At 35.7% G+C, this 20,374-nt stretch overlaps 2 protein-coding genes across 8 annotated transcripts; one reads left to right on the plus strand and one right to left on the minus strand.

Annotated features, from left to right (window-relative positions):
- The first annotated feature begins 3,039 nt into the window (after positions 1-3,039).
- Positions 3,040-7,112, plus strand: LOC110787739 (uncharacterized). The gene is made up of 3 exons (XM_021992383.2): positions 3,040-3,153; positions 5,280-5,727; positions 5,824-7,112. Exons 1-3 carry the CDS (start codon positions 3,040-3,042, stop codon positions 7,110-7,112), a joined length of 1,851 nt encoding a protein of 616 aa, XP_021848075.2.
- Positions 7,113-7,393: 281 nt separating this feature from the next.
- Positions 7,394-18,363, minus strand: LOC110787712 (uncharacterized). Of its 7 annotated transcripts, XR_008921520.1 has the most exons (6): positions 17,804-18,363; positions 16,832-17,559; positions 9,957-10,308; positions 8,907-8,971; positions 7,982-8,071; positions 7,394-7,745 (listed from the first exon to the last, which is right to left on the minus strand). XR_008921520.1 is itself a non-coding variant. In XM_056829102.1 (5 exons), exon 5 carries the CDS (start codon positions 14,555-14,557, stop codon positions 13,874-13,876), a length of 684 nt encoding a protein of 227 aa, XP_056685080.1. In that variant the 5' UTR covers positions 14,558-14,565; positions 15,684-15,696; positions 16,832-16,891; positions 17,518-17,559; positions 17,804-18,363; the 3' UTR covers positions 13,708-13,873. The 7 variants fall into 7 exon arrangements, 4 of the variants coding, with proteins under 4 accessions (XP_056685080.1, XP_056685079.1, XP_056685078.1 ...); XR_002533155.2 differs by lacking the exon at positions 9,957-10,308; XM_056829102.1 differs by lacking the exons at positions 7,394-7,745; positions 7,982-8,071; positions 8,907-8,971; positions 9,957-10,308 and adding exons at positions 13,708-14,565; positions 15,684-15,696 and having other exon boundaries at positions 16,832-16,891; positions 17,518-17,559.
- Positions 18,364-20,374: the final 2,011 nt, after the last annotated feature.

The raw sequence follows: 20,374 nt of genomic DNA on the forward strand, positions 1-20,374 counted from the left end.
CAATAATGCAATAAGTTTGGTGGAAGCAAACAATTCTTTATGCACATTTAAATGTCACATTAAACAATTAGCACACGCACGTACATAACAATCAATTTCTTATGCTAGCCTTGTCTAGCTACTAATGCAAATATAATTCTATCTTATATGCCCTTCTTATACTACTCATCTCTCATAAACTAAAGTATTGAAATAATTTAAATAACAAAGTAAAAGGACGATAATATAAGAAAATTATAACATAGAATAATAACATAAATAAAAATATAAAATAAATAAAGTAAATAAATTAAGGAAATGCGTACCGAATAAATTCGAAAATAAAGTTATTAATTCGAAAAAGATTTATATTTCCTAAATAACGAATTCTAACTCTTGAAACAACTAAAGAAAAACTTTGAACTTCTCTTTTAAAAAAAGTGTACTCATTTTTATTTTTTTATTTTTTTTTTGAATAATAAATAATAAGAAAAATAAAAATGTTGAAACTATACTTTAACTTGAATAAATAATTTGATTTCGAACTTAAACAAGAAATATTATATACTTTCAAACAAGATAAAAGGAAATCGGCCCCCCCAAAAAAAAGTACCAATTTTTGAACACTATAATACGTAGAAGCTCGATTTTTAAGAAATTTATTTTAAATAACTAGATAGTTAGGCGCCTAAATATATATTAAAGTAAAACCTTAGCTTCTAGATACCACTTTGTAACACCCCGACAATTCTCTCTTTTCTAAAATAATCTTTTAATATAAAACGTAGAGAATTATCAAGGCATTATCGCCCGTGTGAAAACGTAACGGCTTATTCAGAATTTTGCAGCGGAAAACATAAAACTAACTTTAGGTTTATAAATAACCGATTACAGGTTTAATCCCAAAAACCAATCAACGAAAATAAGGAAATATAAATAGTACGACAAGTTTAAAGTCCAAATTAACAAACCAAGTCACTTAGCAAAACAAAACTAAATACAAGCTCTCTAATCCCGATCCCCATGATGCATCATCTTCAAACCTGTAGATGGACAATGCTTATTGATCCTTAGAGACTGCTCACCAAGGATTGGGTCATCACAGGATCAATAAGGCGTAGCCATGATCAACATGCACAAGCAAAAGCACGTAATCAGCAAAGCTGAGTACTACATACTAAAACAAAAACAATCTTAACATGATACTAATAAAGGATAAGTAAGGGCAAACAACACATATTAATTTGAATACCACACTTGACTAGACTAGGCTAGACTGGACTAGACTTTTATAACAATAATATTATTTTAATTTAAATAGTCAATGGACCGAGTTTCTACTAGAAACTTCTTCTTCTTCACTAAGGAAGACGAGGTACGGGCGCGACTCTGTAAACCCCAATGACCTGCGCTATCGAGGGACTTTTGAATAACATAGAACCGGTGATCAATCCGGCCCCAGCAAAAAGCCATAGGCTACCCATGACCCCAACTCCTGATTGTCCGTCACTTTAGACGTGCAAAGTCTAAAGCTATTGCTACTCAGTTTCACTTTACATGATTTATAAATTAAACTATGTTGTGACTCAACAATTACATAAGGCATACAAACAACGTTTATTCACGACTGTTTTTCTCTTGGAATTAAGTAAGTGATCACAGAGATGTCAATCAAGACTTATTCCAATTAATTCAACCTTTCCTTTAATACTGATCAACCCTCTATATGAGAATAAGGTTTCAACTTACTAAACAAGGTCCTCGGCCCTCATAAAGTAGTGAAAAACTAAAAGGGAACAACGATCAATCGATCTAAATCAATGTATATAAAATAAAGTTCCCAACTGACATGCTTGCATCAATAATCCATACTAACATGTTATAATTCTCATAACGAAATATAAATGATCAACATGTCCATCCAACAATATTAAACATGCACTTTCAACATAACTAAGTTCATCAACAATTTCAACATGGTTTCAACAAATCACACACATTTCAAGCACACAGGTATGTACGTACCTTGTGTAAACAAACTGATAGGCCGCTTTAACGAATTCAAAAGTCGCCTACAAAGAATTCTCCGCCTAAAAACAACCAATAAAATTCCCAATCAATATCCAACAATTTACAGCAATACTAAAGTACTCTAAATAGACCCTAAACATATTTCGAACCATCCCAAATATCGAAATTTAACTAAATATCCTCCAAGCAAATAACTATTAAACTAAGGATCCCAAATCGTCCTAAACTCCAATAAAACATCCCTTTTAAAATTTCCAGCAATATAAAATAATTTCAAACGTCCACAAAACATAATCAACGTTCTTAAAATCATAAAAATAATAGCTTTAATAATATATAGTCATTCTATTATGATTTAAATCATTAAAAACCTTAAAAATTCACACTTTAATAATTAAAATCATTATTTCATTTCAATTACCTAATCTGAAAATTAATAATTTATTTATGCAAACCTAAAATTCTGAAATCCACAATTAAATCATAAAGCTTATAATTTAAATTCAAGAAACGCAATTTAAATTATTAAAACGTTATTAAATTCATTAATTAAACATAATATGTAAATCTGAAAATTCTAGTTAAATCATAAAAACATATAATTTAAATTCAAGAACGTAATTTAAATTCAAGAGCATAAATTCAAATTAATAAACTTAATTAAAAGATTTAAATAACTTAGGGTTTAAGAAATAACCAAAAGTGAGAGAGAGAGAGAGTTGGCCGGCGGCAGGGGCGGCGGCAGCGAGGAAGTTGAGCGGCGGAGGAAGCTGGGCGGCAGAGGGAACAGCGGCGGCGACTTCTTTGACCAACGGTGGTGGTGAAGCAAGCAAATAAGGGAAGACTGTTTGCGCGTTGATGGGTTGCGGAGATTGGTGTTGGTTGGTCGGCGTCGACACAGGATGGTGGTCGTTGCGGCGAGTTTCGTAGGTAGATGGCCGGTGGTTGCTGCAACAGAACCACGAGCTAGGAGGAGAAGAAAATCAAAGGGAAGAAAACGAAAATAATAGGGGCGAGAAGTTACCGGCGATGGGAAAGCGCCGGCGGTGGCAAGGGAACGACAATCCGCGAGCAGTGGTGGTGGTGCGCCGCTGGTGGTGGCTGAGCAAAGAGAGGAGCAAGATTTTGGGTTTCCTGGTTCACGTGAGGGAGAAAGGGTGAGGAGGGTTTCTGAGTTTTGTTTTTCACGTGAATGTTGAAACAAGGGTAGGGAAATTATGGGCTTATTTGTTTTGGGTTTACCAAGTTGGGCTAGAATTAGGATTAGCTTTTATTATTCGAATCCAAAGCTGAATAGGATCGTTTTCTAATTCCAATCGACTTTCGTAATTCAAATTCTTTTCAACTTAAAATTCTAAAATTATTTTTGATTTCGTAAATCATTAAAAACATTAAAAATGTAATAAATAAATATACGTTAATTATATATTTATTTCTAAAATTCATAAATTCTTATTTAAATATATTAAATATACGTTAAAATATATAAATAACGTTTATAAATTTACGGGGGATTACAACAAGAAAGCCACGAGCTTGGCTCGCCCCTGCCCTTGACGAGTTCTCCTTACCCCACACGCAACACACCCGTGTTGTATGTGTGGTGTTGTTGATAATCAAACTCTGTATACTTTTTAACTTTTCCTAATTCCGTTTTTAAAAATATTTGATTATTTAATTATTTTGGATTATTTAAATTGCTGGGAACGGTTATGAACACCGTATTTTATTAGTGTCGTATTTAAATTTATGAGATTGATTTTAATGTTTGAAATTATTATTTTCGGATTTAATGAAATAATAAAGTGTCAATTTTTAAGGTCAAAACATGGTTTTTATGATAACCTATTATTAGGATTTTAATTCCAATTGTTCAAGAGATTGATTCACATAATTTAATGACGATTTAAATTATGGGAATCAACTTAAATTTTCAGATTTGTTATTAAGCTTTAAAGAGTTGATTTTAATGATTTTAAAGCTAAAAAGTCAATGTTTTTATACTAGGACTTGAGTTGACTATTTGAGACTATTAAATTGATGAATAACGATTAATTTCTAATTAACCCAAGGGTTTTAGTTTCTTAAATAGTTGCTGGAAATTTAGTAAACATGATTAATAATTAAGTTCCTCCTTTGTGTGTATAGGAGTTGATTTCTAGTGAGTCGTGATTCGTACAGTGGCCCCCGTACTTAGGTATTCCAGGTACGTACAAGACTAGGGTGACCACCCATCCCTTGAGGACTTTGTGAAGTGTATTGAATGCGAATCATGTGAACTTATATGTTTGATGATTGAGAATGAATATGTTATTATGGATTCATGTTTGATTTTGGGAACGAGCATGTATTATTATTGTTGAATCTATGTGAATGAGCATGTTATGAATGGAATTATGCTTTATAGATTCTATTGAACTATCATGTTATAGACTTTTATAATCATGGAATTATGTCAAGCATGTTGTTCAAGTTGATTTGCATGTATGAGTATTGCGCATGCAAGTTGTTAGTATTGTTATGCTATAGTACAGGATATCTAGCATAATTATTGAGCCAGTCGAATATTGCCAATGAGCAACATATATTCTATGTGAATTGAAGTAAGGATAATTCGTGCTAAGGGCACACCTCGCTTGTTAATAGGCAATGTCGGGTTATCTCAAACAGTGTTTTGAGAAGGAACAATGGGAGTAATTTCACTTGAGTCTATGTTTGATCATAAGTCCTAAAGGATTAAAAATGAAGTGTCATTGTTGAATTGTTTAATTGTTTAATTGTTTGCATGTTATGTCTTGTGTAGAGTCTTGAGTCGCCTTGAACATAACATACTAATTAACGTAAAGTGTAACCCGAATGAGCTTCAAAACTCTTGGAACGTATATACCTTGAGTATGAACAATGGGGGGAGTCTTGCCGGAAAACTTGTACTCCTTCAATGATACAAGACGTTGTTTCATTCTTCTTTTTATGCCGTTGTGCATAGGAATTCCGTCGGTATGGCCCGACTGTCGGTAGGAGTCCGACTTATTATTATTTGGTGTATGGTTGGCTCCCATCACCCTTTTCTTTCCTTTTGAGGATACTTTATTTTACCCGTTCGAAGCTACTTCTTTATTAAACTGTGAGTCAAGAGTCGTGTCAAGTGTCGAGTCTTGTCTCCATGTTTACTTGTTTATTATATGGCTTTTGCATGTGGATTATTTATTCGTCGAGTGAAGCATGTTAGGATAAGGTGAAGTTGATTATTTATATGGCTTTTGCATAAGGTGAAGTTGCCTAATCTAGGCAAGCTTTACCAGAAGATTTTTCAGAATTGGTGCTTCACTACTAATGCTAGCTATCACAGTGGAGGTAGAATTGTTGTTGCTTGGAAGTTAGGAAGTTTCAATGTTAACATAACAGCTGCTTCTAGCCAGTTTGTTCATTGTCATATCAGTCCAGTGAGTGGTATGACCCCTTTTCATTGTACTTTTATCTATGCTTTCAATGAGAGTCATATGAGGAAAGAGCTATGGAGAGATTTACAATTGCTGAATGTCCAAGGACCTTGGATATTATGTGGTGATTTTAACTGTGTTATGCATATGGAAGAGAAGATAGGTATGCCTGTAAGGCAAGCTGATATTGTGGATATTAGTAATTGTATGCATGTGTGTGGCATGGAAGATATAAAGAGTGTTGGCAATTTCTTTACCTGGAACAACAAACAACAGGGTAGTGATAGAGTTTTTTAAAAGTTGGATAGATTTCTTGCCAATCAAGCTTGGCAGAATGAGTATCCAAATGCTGAAGTCTGTTTTCTGCCTGAAGGGCAATTTGATCATTCTCCTGGACTTCTCACTGTCTATCCTAGAAGTGATGGAGGAAGGAAACCATTCAAGTATTTTACTATGTGGAAATCTTCCCCCATTTTTCTTGATACTATACAAATGGCTTGGAATTCCCAGTGTTTTGGCAGCAAAATGTATGTTTTGACCAACAAATTGAAGAAAGTTAAAGCTTCTCTTAAGGAGCTGAATAGAGTTGGGTTCACTGATATTCAGGCAGCTTATTTGAAAGCTCATCATGGCATGATTGCTGCTCAGGAGGCAATGCATCTGAATCCACATGATAAGGAGTTAGCAAATATGGAGCTGCAAGCAATTCAAGAGTATAGAACCACTCATAAAGCCTATCTAGACTTTCTGAAACAAAAAGCTAAAGTGGAGTGGATTAAAAATGGGGATGAAAACACTTCATTGTTTCATCAGAGTATTAAAAGCAGAAGACTGCAGAATCAAGTGTATAGTATTTTTGACAAGGATGGGGTGTGGAGGGATAAACCTGATGAGGTGTCAGGTGCTTTCTTGGATTATTACACAGAACTTCTGGGAAGTGTTCATGATAATAGAACACATGTTATTAAACAGATAGTTCAGTCTGGTCCTATCTGTCAGAATCATCACAAAGATATTCTCAATGCTCCATATACTGCTGATGAAGTTAAAGCTGCCTTGTTTTCTATTCCAGGAGTCAAGGCTCCAGGTCCTGATGGTTTTGGTTCCTATTTTTACAAAGATGCATGGTCCATAGTGGGGGATGATGTTGTTTCAGCTGTATTAGATGTACTTCAGCATGGCAAGCTACTCAAGGAGCTTAATCATACTGTAATTACTTTGATTCCTAAGGTCAAATGTCCAAGAAATGTAAGTGAGTTCAGACCCATTTCATGCTGCAACACACTGTACAAATGTGTTACTAAAGTTTTGTGTGCAAGACTTAGACAAATTCTTCCTGATTTGATCTTTGAGAATCAAGGGGGGTTTGTTCATGGGAGGTATATTGTTCATAATATCATGGTTGTCCAAGATCTTGTTAGGCATTATGGGAGGAAAGGAGTGAAGCCAAGCTGTTTAATGAAGATTGATCTCCAAAAGGCCTATGACACTGTTGATTGGAACTTTCTAAAGGATATGTTGACTTATCTGGACTTCCCTGAGCAGTTTGTTAACCTAGCACTACTACAGAAATACCATTTAACAGCGCTTGTTTTTGCATTTAACAGCGCTTCTAAGAGCGCTGTTAATCGCTCCGCTGTTAAAAGAAAAAGGCACATTTAACAGCGCTTGCTAGAAGCGCTGTCAAAGGTCCCTTTAGGATAATTCAAATTATTATTTTACAGCACATTAGAAGCGCTATTAAAGGTATGCTGTCAAAACTTTAACCGCCAACTTTTAAATTATTTTGTAATAGCGGATATCCTAGAAGCGCTGTTAAAGTGATTTTTATCATTTTTAAAAATATTTTTTTTGGTTATGCCATATATTTCATTTTATGATACCACAAAACTATACCAGGTTCATAATAACACCATGTGAATAATATAGTGGTTAAACATTAATTTCAAACCTCCAATAATTTTTTTTTTGCAATTGTCATTATAATATAACTGATTACATAAATATGTTCTAAAATCAGACCACAACATTAAACTATGCAAAACACATTAATTAATAGAGTTGTACGGAGTATATTTTTGATTCCTTCAATGCAATCTATCTACGATACATTTGTTGAACAACATAGCGCACCCAATGAGTTCTTGCTTCTGAAGTGAGATGAAATTGTTGTATGACATGTGTCTGATTTATTGGATTCCAACACATAAACAGAAGAGTCTTCACTGGCTGAGATAATGTGTTTCCCATCTGATGTAAATGATGTAGAGATCTGACTTCTTGCATTTCGAAGACCTGATAACAGAAAATAACATAACAGAAATTAGGACAGAAATAAAATTCACTGAGCAACTTTGTACAAATAAAACTGCATAATGTTCAACAACTTTCGGGAATTTGAATTTGCAAAACTTCCTGGAAATGTGATTTGTAACATGCAACCAAACAACTATTATACTTTCAATACTGATTAAGTGAAGATGACTCAGAAGAAGCCTCAAACAGAATTAACTCAGAGATGAGTAACCAACCTTTATATTTACATATTACATTAACCCCAGTATCCGGACCTGGGAATCAGCAATAGTAACCATGAACTTGCTTGGGTCACCAGGGGAAAACTGGGTCAATTATACACAAATCAAAATCAACATTACGAAACACTAGGTAGATAACATAGGAGTTGAACAGAAAAAGGCAAAAGATACTAAATTCTAGATAACCACCTGAAAACCAGGTACTCTTCTCATAGACGCCTTCTTCTTACCATATAACGATATTTGATCAGTCAATTTCAGTCGATTATCTAAATTAAGTTAGATATGTTATTATTTATTATTGTAATTGTAAACATAAATAAAGAGTCTTTTGGAGGTTCTTTTGGGTTACCTAGGTCCATTTTGAGTTATTTGCAAGCATATAGAAATCATCACAGACTGCATCAATATCATCACTTCCGTTTATGATCCAACACAAGCACCCTAGAAGATACACATAATAATAGAGGACATACGATCTGTTACTCTTAATTTTGATTATATTTTGTGTAGGAAAGTGCGTCGTTCTTTATTAATTCAGGCCCATAGCCTAGCTACAACCGCAATACTTTAGCCCTTTTGTTGTTTGTTACGTTGTCAAAACAAAAAATTAAGTCAGATTTAAAACATAACTAAACAACAAGAGCTGCCTGCATTTCACCAGGAAATATACATAAGAGCTGGCTGTAAATTATAGGCAAACTTTTCTAACTAACTTCTAACTAACTGAAGCTCCATTTCTCTTAGTTACGTTCATTTTTAGTTCTTTCCATTAAATTTTACGTCCTTTAGGTCTGATGCATCACCGTATCTTTATATGCATTTAGACTGATCAATTAAATGTTAGGCAGAAGAGGTTATAAATCACGGCAGCAAATATGTAAGGATGTATACTAAACAAACAATGAAGAGGAAGTACCTTCATGAAGATTGCATCACCAGAAGGAATCAATTTGAACATGTCTCCACCCACATGAGTCACACCTACACTTACAACAAGAAAGTATCACATTTTCACCCTTAAAACCAAACCAACACTTGAATATCGATACAAACATAAAACATCATTGTTGAGGCCTGAGGGAGATAAAGTGTAAATCTACTCTGTTAAATTTCACAGTGCAATATATAAGTGAGAAAAATGAAGAAGCTACTGCAAGCTTGGGTTATAGTTGCTGTGGCAGAACTGCCATTGCATCTGAACCTCTTCACTGATTACTATTGGGTTATAGTTGTCTTTTGTGTCAGCATAAAGAAGCTACTGCCAGCTTGAAAAAGAAAGTAACTTCTTTATGCTAACAGAAGAAACTATAAGGGGTGGGTGTAGGGGGGGGGGGAATCTCACTAGTCCCTCTGCAACATGGCAAAGCCAGCCTATAAGGCTCTTGTTAGAAAAACATAACTAAGTTAACTTCCTGATCCGTCTAAACATGGAGTACTAAGTAACTCAAATTACTATGTACTAAATTAACTTCCTGATCCGTCTAAACATGGAGTACTAAGTAGCTCTTGCAACCCTTTTCTTTGTATGTAAACTGGTTGTTTCATTCTTCGTACTTCATTTGGGTCGTTCACTCAGATATTTTTGTAAGTAGGACATTGTTGTTTCCAGAGTTGGGGGAGGTTCTTTAGCTGCAGCCATTGGCCAAGTTGTGTGCATTAATCTCAGCTCCTCTAACTGTGAAAGATAGAGCAGTTACCAGTTGTGCGGCTCGATTTAGTTGATGCAGTCTATATACATGTTTCATGTCAAAGCACTAATCGTCAATTCCCAAAAAATGAATCAAGGGAAAATTTTGGAAAACGAACCATAATCTGGTGCAACTAATATCAATAAGCTCACATACATTACAAACACAAATCAAGTATATTTCTCACAAAAGGTATAAAAAGGCAAGCTAAGGGAAGAATATTAGTCTATAGTTAAATACTTTGTACTAATCAAAGGAAACATTTTAGAGTACTTCACCTGAAATACAACTAGAATGACGGCCCAGGAAGGTGATTTCGTATATTTTACATACTGCTCGAATGCAAACTGTACAACAATACCAACCAAGTAAGGAGCTAGAGAAGCTGATGCTGCAGGACCAGTCCACGGCCAAACAAAACCATTGTCACCATTGGAATAATAAGACTAAGCTGTCTAAGCATCAAAATAGCAACTGAAGATATACGACTCCCCATCTGAGTGGTTAGCTTTCCACAACTGCTGGCAACAGGAACACTTTTAGCGGGGCTACGCAGAGAGTGAATAAGGAAAAGAAAAATTGCGACACCACAGTAGAAGAGAGCCTCTGTGAAAAATAGTATGAGAAAATCTGCATTGAAAGGATGAAGAGAACTTAATAGTGTACCAGACAAACATAAATAGAAACTTTGACTGATTATGCAACACTGGAAATTTGGATGGAGCACTAATGGAGTGGTGCTGATATTTTCAGGACAAGTGAATACTATGAATAGATAAGAGAACTTACTTATGAGCTTCCATAATTAACTTGGATATAATTATCCCAATTCCTAACCCCTAACGACCTAATGGACAATTCATGTGCAAAACCTTGCATATCAATTAGTATATTCAGACTAGTGCAACGAAATAAGAAGAAATGACTAGAATTAGAGTTTTCATTACAAATTCGGGCTTCAAAATTTAAACCCTTGCCCAACAAATTGAAACCCCAAACCCTAGTTTTTATCAACGAATCAAAGAAACAATGTAGATAAAAAGGAGGAGAGGGAAAACGACCTCGCCCTGGGAAATTATGCGACGGCATTCGCGAAGAACGACGGGAGTGAGGAAAACCAAAACCTAAAACCCATAATTAAAACAATCGTAATTGAATTCAAACCCCCTTCCCAACAAAACCAATTCAAGAAAATTAATTAACTATAATCGCACACTTAAAACGCAAAATTAAAAACAACCCAAACATAAATTAGCAAAATTCATTGAACTCTATGGAGTATACCTTCCAATTCGATTATTCAATCTTGCCGTGAGAAGGGAAGCGCCGCCAGGCGAAGGGAAACACCGCGTGAAGGAAATCTCCGCCGTGGGTTTCGCCACTCCGGTTGTGATCGATTGAGATTTGAGAGTATTGACAGTATAAGGGTTTTGCAGGGAAGAAACGAGGGAGGAAAAAGCGGTTATTTTATGTTTTGAGAGTGTGTTAGGTTTTTTTTCGTATATTATTTGACAGCGTTGGTTGTTGGAGCGCTGTTATACATCTGCAAATATGACAGGGCATATCGAGTAAGCGCTGTAATATGAGCATTTATGATAGCGCGTTTATTATAAGCGCTGTAATATATTATATTTGATATCTTTAACGGCATAAGGGTAAAAAGCGCTGTTAAATTAACGCTGTTAAATGATATTTTTGTAGTAGTGTAGTAATGGAGTGTGTTACTACTCCAATGTTTTCTCTCATGATTAATGGTTCAATGCATGGCTTTTTCAAGTCTAAGAGGGGACTGAGACAAGGAGATCCAATCTCTCCTCTCCTTTTTGTGGTTTGCATGGAGTATTTGTCAAGGATATTGCATAAAATGGGTAATATGAACCAATTTCAGTATCATCCAAGATGCAAAGAGCTTAAACTCACACATTTGTGCTTTGCTGATGATCTTATTCTCTGCTGCAAAGGTGAATTTCCATCTGTTTATCTTATTTTGCAAGCTTTCAAGTTGTTCTCTGCTTCCTCTGGTCTGAAGGCAAATCAACAGAAATCCTCCATTTATTGCCATGGTATGAGTAATGATGTCATTCAGAGAATCATTGATGTTTCTGGTTTTACCAGAAGCCAGTTGCCTTTTAGGTATCTTGGTGTCCCCATTTGTGCCAAGAAAATTTCTGTTGCTCAGTGTGGAATGTTAGTTGACAAGATGACAGCTAGGATCAAGATGTGGAGTTCTAGGAATCTGTCTTATGTGGCTAGAATGCAGCTTATTAATTCAGTCCTGTTAAGCTTACATATGTATTGGGCACAAATATACATTTTGCCTAAGAGTGTGTTGTTGGAAATCACTAAGATCTGCAGGGCCTTTTTATGGAGTGGTTTAGCTTACAGCTCTAAACCTAGCAATGTTTCTTGGCATAATACATGCAGTAGTAAGCAAACAGGTGGGCTAGGTTTTAGAGATGTTGTTCTCTGGAACACTGCAAGCATGGGTAAATATGTGTGGGCTTTAGCTACCAAACAAGATAATGTTTGGGTTCGATGGGTGACTTCTGTGTACTTAAAGAATGGGGAATGGTGGGGATACCAGCCAGGCAATAATGCAAGTTGGTATTGGAAGAAAATTTGTGAAGTAAAAGAAATACTGAAGCAAGTATATTCTGAGAATGAGTTTAGTAATATGCCTCACTACTCTGTGAAACATGTGTATGAGAAGTTATCAGTTGATAAACCTAAGGTTCACTGGGACAAATTAGTGTGGAATAGGCTCAATACTCCTAAACATAGATTCATTGCTTGGCTTGCTATTCAGGCTAGACTGCAGACTACAACTAAGCTTGCAAAAATTGGGATTAGTGCTTCTGCTACTTGCCTGATTTGTGGTCAGGGGGATGAGATTCATGATTATTTATTCTTTGGGTGTACCTATAGTAACATGTGTCTGACATAAATGAAGAAGTGGTTGGGTTTGCAGTGTGGAAACAAGTTGCAGCATATCTTCAGCAGCATCAGTCACAGTAGAAGGTCCAAGTTCAGAAAACAGGTTGTTTTTGCAGCTGTTGTGGCTCTTGTGTACTTGATTTGGAGATGCAGAAACACTAGTTATTGGGAGCAGACTATCCCTTCTGTCAATAGTACAATCAGTAGTTTGAAACAAGTAGTAAAAGCTAGAATTCAGACAGTGTTGCCTAAGAGTGTTAGTAGGGCTGATAGCCACTGGTTTTTGGCTTTATAGGTTGTAATTGTGGTGTGTGTATGCCTGTTGGCTAGTTTGTTTGTGCTAGTTCCTTGGTGAGATGGTCCAACCTAGTTGGTTTGTCTCTCTTGGTTCTAGTTTAGCTTGTATCTTGGTTTGAGCTTAATAACATTATTCTCTCTTGCTTAGCAAAAAAAAAAAGCATGTTAGGATAGAATGTTATTCTAGCTTGTTCGTACTTAGCTTTTGCTGACTTCGTGCTTCATGTCTTCTGGTCATGGCCTTCGCCTTAATGACCCTATGATGATCCACCATTTCATTTGCGTTCTTGGGGAGTAGATTTTTAATAAAGCAGGTTTGTAGAGATAACTTGCGGGAGAAGTTATCATGGGAATCGTGTTGAGAGTTTAATCTTTCGTATTTTTATAAACTCTACTTTTATTTAGTCATGACTACTACTATTGCTACTATTTATAGTTAGTGGATTTTTAAATGGTTTAATACTTTTGTTTTGGGCCTCAGTGGTTCCAACTTGTTTTAATAACCATTAACTATAATTATTTAATATGCTTTGAAAGTTAGTTAAATCCCGTTGCGTAATTCCGGTAAATAACCTTAGCCGTTATCACGGTGGCGGTAATATCTTGGTAATTCCTGTGTTTTAAGTCGGAAAATATTTTATAAAAAGCAAGTAATTATTAGGGTGTTACATATTCGATGCATGTTATTTAGATGGTTGCTAATTTGACCACCTTCCACATAAAATTTCATTGAAGAAATAACAATTAATCCCTTTGCGATACTCACGAAACTTATAATCGAAAATTGAACTTAAGAGATAACAAAAAGAAAATTCGATGTTTTTATTAATACTTCAATGATAAAGTCTTACATCCATCAATAACATTACTTTTACTTCTCCAACCATAGTTGAACTAATAACCATAAATAGTAGCTTTGCCACTTTATTATTCAACGAAATAAATAACTAAGGATTACATTTCTCTAAGGACTAATGTCATCACGACGATCATTCCTTTCTTTGTATTGCTCTGGAGTAAAGTCTTGATCATTAGGATCATCCAACTCTTCTTCCACATCAAAATCTTCATCCATAGCCTCATCATCCTGTTGTGGCTCACTATCAACCACATTGTACTCTTCAAGCTCATCCTCAGATCCACTAGATATCTCAATTGTTGGTTCAGGAACTACAGGATTAGGATTTTCAATCTCAACTACATCATCATCATCCTCCTCAACATCATTAGCTTGCTCATCATGAATCATGCCATCTTCACCATCACTTTCTTCTACTCCATAGCCCATACCTAAACCCGTAGAGTATTTTCCATCCTCATAGCTATTCCCCGCAACCTCTAAGATAGTAGTGAGAACTTCAGTATCATACTTCCACCTACCATCTCCAGCCCCATACTTGTACCAATTATGGGTACCATCATTATAGTGCATGTCACTGAACTTGTTCTTAAGGTCTATGTAAGGGTTATTATGGGGCAAGCAATGAATAACCATACTAGCCATCATATCCTTTTGCCTAAGATGTGGCATATCCTTGGTTGAAGCAAAGTAGTAGCAAGCAAACACAATCTTCTGAACATACATATGAGGAGTCTCGTTATCCAGTTTCTCTAGATATCCTAGACTTGAGAACTTAGAAGGTGGCATCTTAAATCCTGAAAATTCACAACTAAAAAGTGTTACTAACGCGTTCCCAAAGAAATTCCAACCCAAAAAGGATACAATAAATAGTTCGTGGAGCCATACAATTTCAATGCACAAGTATATGCTCAACATGAATTATGATGCAAATAATCACACAAAGCAAGATAAAACATGGTCAAAACATATACATGGCAATTAATAAAACACATAATCACATAAAATGCATACTTAAACTAATATGTCCTTCTTAATCTACCCATTCCTCACTTGGAAGTAATATTAATTTTCGAAATTAATTAAGAAATAACTCCTAACTTAGTTGAAATTATTAAAATCGAAAATTAATAAGAATTATAAATTAATTAATTTCGGATATTTAATAATAAAAAGAAAATCCGAAAATTAAAAAAAATCGAAAAAAATTCGAATAAATAAATAAATAAAATAAAATCGGATATTTAAATAAAAGAAAATCCGAAAATAATAAAATATTTCGAATTTAATTCGAAAATTTCGAATAAATAAAAATTTCGGAAAAATTTAATTAAATTAAATAATAATCCAAACTTTTCAACTCATTTCAAACGACCCAAAATAATTGGTATTTGACCTTTAAAATATTGAGTACTAAAAATAATACGTTTTGACTTTAGGAAAATAATATTTAAAAATCCTAAAGTTCCGCAAATACCACTTTGTAGTATGAATTACTACAAAGAAGCATTAGTCTCCGATTACCACGTTGTAGTATTGCTTACTACAAAGAAGGAATGAACCTAAGCTCTAGTATACCACTTTGTAACACCCTAATAATTTCTTGCTTTTATAAAACCATTTTCCAACTTAAAATAAAGGAATTACTAAAGTATTACCGCTACCGTGATAACGGTTAAGGCTAGTACCAGAATTACGCAGCGGAAATTAATGTCAACTAACTTTCAAACCAACATAAATAATAATTATTGATGCCTCCTACAAGTTGGAACCATAACGGCCCAAAAACCAAAGTATTAAAATCCAATAAACCCAAAACATAAGTATAATTTAAAATTAGTTTCAAAGCACAAAGAATGCAACTCTCTCAACCATCCCAAGCTACATGATTTCGTTCGTACTTTGATCTACCAACCTGCTAAATTAATCTACTCCCCAACAATGCAAGTGCAAATGATGGATCATCATAGGGTCATTAAGGCAAAGGCCATGACCAAAAGACACAAAGCACGTAGTCAGCAAAAGCAGAGTACTTACAAGGCTATAGTGAAATAAAACTATAAACATGCATCACTCGCTAAAGTACTAATCAACATGCAAAAGCCATTTAATAAATAACAAGTAAACCATGAATACAAGACTCGACTCTTGACTCGACTCTTGACTCACAATTTAATTAGAATAAGCTTCGAACGGGCCAAAAGATTATTCCATAAAGGAAGGGTGTTGGGAGCCCACCAAACACCATAATAAATAATAAATATCGGACCATACTGAGTGTCGGGCCATACCGACGGAATTCCAGCGCATAAGTTAAATGAAACAACGTCTTGTATCATTAGTAGGAGAACGAGCTTTCCGGCAAGACTCCCCCCATTGTTCATACTCAAGGTATATACGTTCCAAGAGTTTTGAAACTTGTTCTGGTTGCACTTTACGTTTATTAATATTTTATTAATGGTGACCTCGAGACTCGAACACACATACATACATACAATAAATAAACGACAACCCAAACAATCTCATTTTAATCCTTTAGGACTTGTGATCAATAAATCAAGACGTATTGAAATTAATACCAAGTTCCTTCTCACAAAAAGGTGAGATTCCACATCATGCCTATTAACATGAGGGTTGTGTCCTTGCACGACAAATCCTAATTCATTTCATATAAAATATTCCCAACTGAACCCTACATGTGCGGTGGCTTACGTGAGCTAACCTTTCACATGTGGTAAAATAAATAATACAACGAGGTACGAATAATTGGCTCAAAAGTATGCTAGACATCCCGTACAATAGCATAACAATAAATAATTCATCCCTTGCATGTGAAACAAACCATACATGCATAAATATTGAACAACATGATTGACAATGAAATCCATAGTCACAATAGTCCCAACATGCTTGTTCAATCAACAAATCCATAATTCCAATATAATAGTTCACATGATCGTTCACCAAAACAAACATGAATCCACCAAGTTCACATAATAAAATTCACATCAATAACAATCATGTAATGTCACTTGACAAATAATGTGGTCGCCCTGTACGTACCTTGGATACCTAAGCGTAGGGGCCACTTTGCAAAACGATCACTTACTTGGAAATCACTTCCTATCATCAAAATAATGAAACTTTAATTATTTCCATGTTCATTAAATTTCCAGCAACTTTATAAAATATAAAACCTTGTTAATAATTAGAATTCAATCGTTCTTTAATAATATAATCGTCTCAATTTGCAAAACTAATCCCTAGTATGAAAACATACTTTTTCCATCCTTAATATCAATAAAAATAAACACTTTAAACCTTTTTATAAATCTGAAAATATAATTGATTATCATAATTAAATTAATCACCTAATTATGCTAATTAATTGACTCATTAGCTCTAGGTTAAAACCAGGGCCGGTCCTGAGAATTTGAGGGCCCTAGGCGAAATTGAAAAAAAGGGCCCCCTAATAAAAAAGACTAATTTTTTTTCCAATCAACATAGTAGTACATAATAAATAAACTTAGTTTTGCGAATGATTACTCCCAAAAATGACAATTACATATTTTCTCGCTCATTCACTACTTATCAAAACATAAAAATTGATTTCTTCGAGCATTTTGGGATGCAAAATCGTTTACGATCACGTCACATCAATGTTTTCCAACATATCTTTCCAGATAACATATTCAATAAATTAAATAAAACACCAAGTAATAAATCAAAGATTCAAAGAACAATAGCACCTCCTTGAATCTCCAAAATCCAATTGGGCAACGATTCTCAATCTGTTACAAAATATGAGAATTGAAAATAATAATTAGAATAATATTAACTAAAATTCAGCAAATAAAACATCATAATTCACAAATCCTCAATGCTTGAATCTCTAGATTAAAACTGAAATTAAAAGAATCGAAAATCTGAAATTAATTAATTAATTAATTAATTGAAAGTAAAAGAATCAAAACTGAAATTAAAATAATTACTAATTAACTAAAATTAAAAAAGAATAAGGAAATGAATTCATACCTGATTGCTGAATCTGCATTCTGGAAAAGCGGAAACAAGAAACAAGCCTAGATTTTAGATTATTGATTGAATCTTCCGCAACCCGCAGTGTCGTGGCTGGCGGCTGCCGTCTACCCTTGATGCATCACTCCTTCTCGCACCCCACCTCTGCGTCGCCGGCCGTCGCGCCGCCGCGAAAATAGAGAAAAAGGCAGATAAATTGAGGTCGAAAAAACCACTACCAAAAATAAAAGAGGGGAGAAGGATTGATGATTGATGTATAATTTCCCCTATATATCTTGATAAAAAAATCAGTTGCCATTGTTGTTTTAATTAGAGAGCTTGAAAATTGAAACTAGGGAATTGGAGAAGAAAGTGAATCAATTGATGATTCGATTTATGAATTATGACTTAGCTGTTGAAAATTAATTGATTCCATTTTCCAAATTGATGATTGAAATTTGGAAGGAAGAACAGAAGAGGAAGGGGAACGATGACTGGTAAAAAAAATTCCCGTGATTTTAGCATTGGAATTTGGAAAGGAGTAAGTGATATTTTTGTGGTCTTCCCGTGATCTTTTCCATGACTTTTTAGCTTTCCCAGTACACTAAATATAGCAATCTATTACGGCAGTAAGTAAATTTTTTTTTGGCCCCCCTTTTGGCTTGGGCCCTAGGCGGTCGCACTCCCCGCCTACCCCCTAGGGTCGGGCCTGGTTAAAACCCTAACTTGAATTTCCCAATAAAACTAATTTAACATCACAAAAATCAATTCTTTATTACATAAACAAATCTGAAATTTCATGCTTACGCCTCATGAATTAAAACATATAAATCCTCAAAATACGGTGTTCATAACCGATTGCCAGCATTTTAATTATTCAAAACAATAATAATAATATGATTTAAAATACGGAATTGAAATAGAATAGGTAAGGAAGAAGATAATTATACCAATCCGGCCTATAGCACGGAACAACCACGAATTAATTGTGATTGGGCGAAAGAATTGAGCAACGAGCAAGAACACACACACACACACACACACACACACACACACACACACACACACACACACACACACACACACACACACACACTCGTGAGTGTAAGCGCGCGGCAAAGGGGCGACGAGCAGGGCAGTAGCGCTGCGGGACGAGGGACGAGGGGCGCGAGGCTAGCGCGCAGCAAGAGGGACGAGGGCTGGCATTGGGCGCGCGAGAGAGACGAGAGCGAGAGGTGTGTGTGGCTGGGCGAGAAGCAGCGCACCAGCAACAACACAACAGCACAGCACCAGCAGCAAGGCGTGCTGGTTGGGCGGGCTGCGAGCAAGAGGAGTGGGCGAGAGTGTGCGGGCAACGAGGGAACAAGGCACGGCACACATGGCACGCGAGTGCTCGTGTGCGGGTGTGCGGGTGAGGGTGAGCCGGCACAAGAGAGGAGAGAGAGGAAGAGTGTGGGGCAAGAAAAAGAGAGAGGCTTTAATGAAAAACATGAAGGAAAAAATGCCCTTGGTTCAAGTATGCATTCAATGTTAAGTCTAATAAATGCGGTTCAGTATTAATTAACAAGTTAATAGTTCAGTGAGATCAAGTGAGCTGAATGCCTAGCTAGAGGCCGCTTCAGTTCAAGTGGAATTAATGATATTAATCCACAGCTTACTCTTGACTGAACCCGTAGGGTCACACAAATAGTACGTAAACGGATCAAGTATTTAATGGCATTAAATACTCCATCTATGGATATTCGGAATCGACGGATCTTGGTTTCAATGGGAGCTGAGATCGTCACAGGCAAGAAATGAATACTCCGAAAACGATGATATTGCCGGAATCGGAAATATGGATCGTATCGGAAATATAAATATTATCCTAGTCGTAGATGTTGCCGGAAACGGAAACATGGTACGTATCGGAAAATATTATCGGAAATGGAAATATTGCCGGAATCGGAAATATTGCCGGAAACGGAAATATTGTCAGAATCGGAAATATTATCGGAATCGGAAAATAATTCCGGAAACGGAAATATTAAATATTTGTTCGAAACGGAAATTGATTCCGGAATCGGAAATGTTAAATATTGTTCGTATCGGAAATGAATTCCGGAACCGGGAATTTAATCGGAAGCGTATCGTACGAATAAGCATCGGACGAGGCCTGCCGGACGAGGGCCCAACACGAAGCCAGGCCATCGCCCAGCAAGCCACACGCATCCAACAACACGCCAATGCCTCGACCAGGCCCAGCGCAAGGCCAGTCCCAGCCAAGGCTGGCGCGCGCGCACAAATGGGCTGCGGGCAGTGGGCCTATGCGCCGTGCGCACAGCGTGGGCCGCAAGGCTTGCGCATGGGCGTGCGATGCTCGTGTGGTGCGTGTGTACGTGCTATACGAATCCTAAAGCTATCAGAATTCGTGCATAGATTAAATCCTAATCCTAAAAGATTAAATTAATTATTTAGAGTTCTAATAAGATTCTAATTAATTAATTAGTATTCTAACAGGATTCGAAATCCTTTCCAAGGTTCTATAAATATATGCCTAGGGTCATAAATTTATACACAAGTTTTCAAGTATTCAAAGCTAGGATTTTT

The sequence above is a fragment of the Spinacia oleracea genome, chromosome 5 (genome assembly GCF_020520425.1).
Source record: "Spinacia oleracea cultivar Varoflay chromosome 5, BTI_SOV_V1, whole genome shotgun sequence".
NCBI lineage: Eukaryota > Viridiplantae > Streptophyta > Magnoliopsida > Caryophyllales > Amaranthaceae > Spinacia > Spinacia oleracea.

Bases quoted from the DNA above. Each gene is read 5' to 3' on its own strand.
- LOC110787739 (XM_021992383.2), top strand. From the start codon at position 3,040: ATGGGAAAGCGCCGGCGGTGGCAAGGGAACGACAATCCGCGAGCAGTG. The intron at 3,154-5,279 runs GTGAGGGAGAAA...CTTTTGCATAAG, and splicing joins TTTTGGGTTTCCTGGTTCAC to GTGAAGTTGCCTAATCTAGG. The intron at 5,728-5,823 runs GTAGTGATAGAG...TTCTGCCTGAAG, and splicing joins CTGGAACAACAAACAACAGG to GGCAATTTGATCATTCTCCT.
- LOC110787712 (XM_056829099.1), bottom strand. From the start codon at position 16,898: ATGATAGGAAGTGATTTCCAAGTAAGTGATCGTTTTGCAAAGTGGCCC. The intron at 14,566-16,831 runs GTACGTACAGGG...GTGAATTTTCAG, and splicing joins CCTACGCTTAGGTATCCAAG to GATTTAAGATGCCACCTTCT.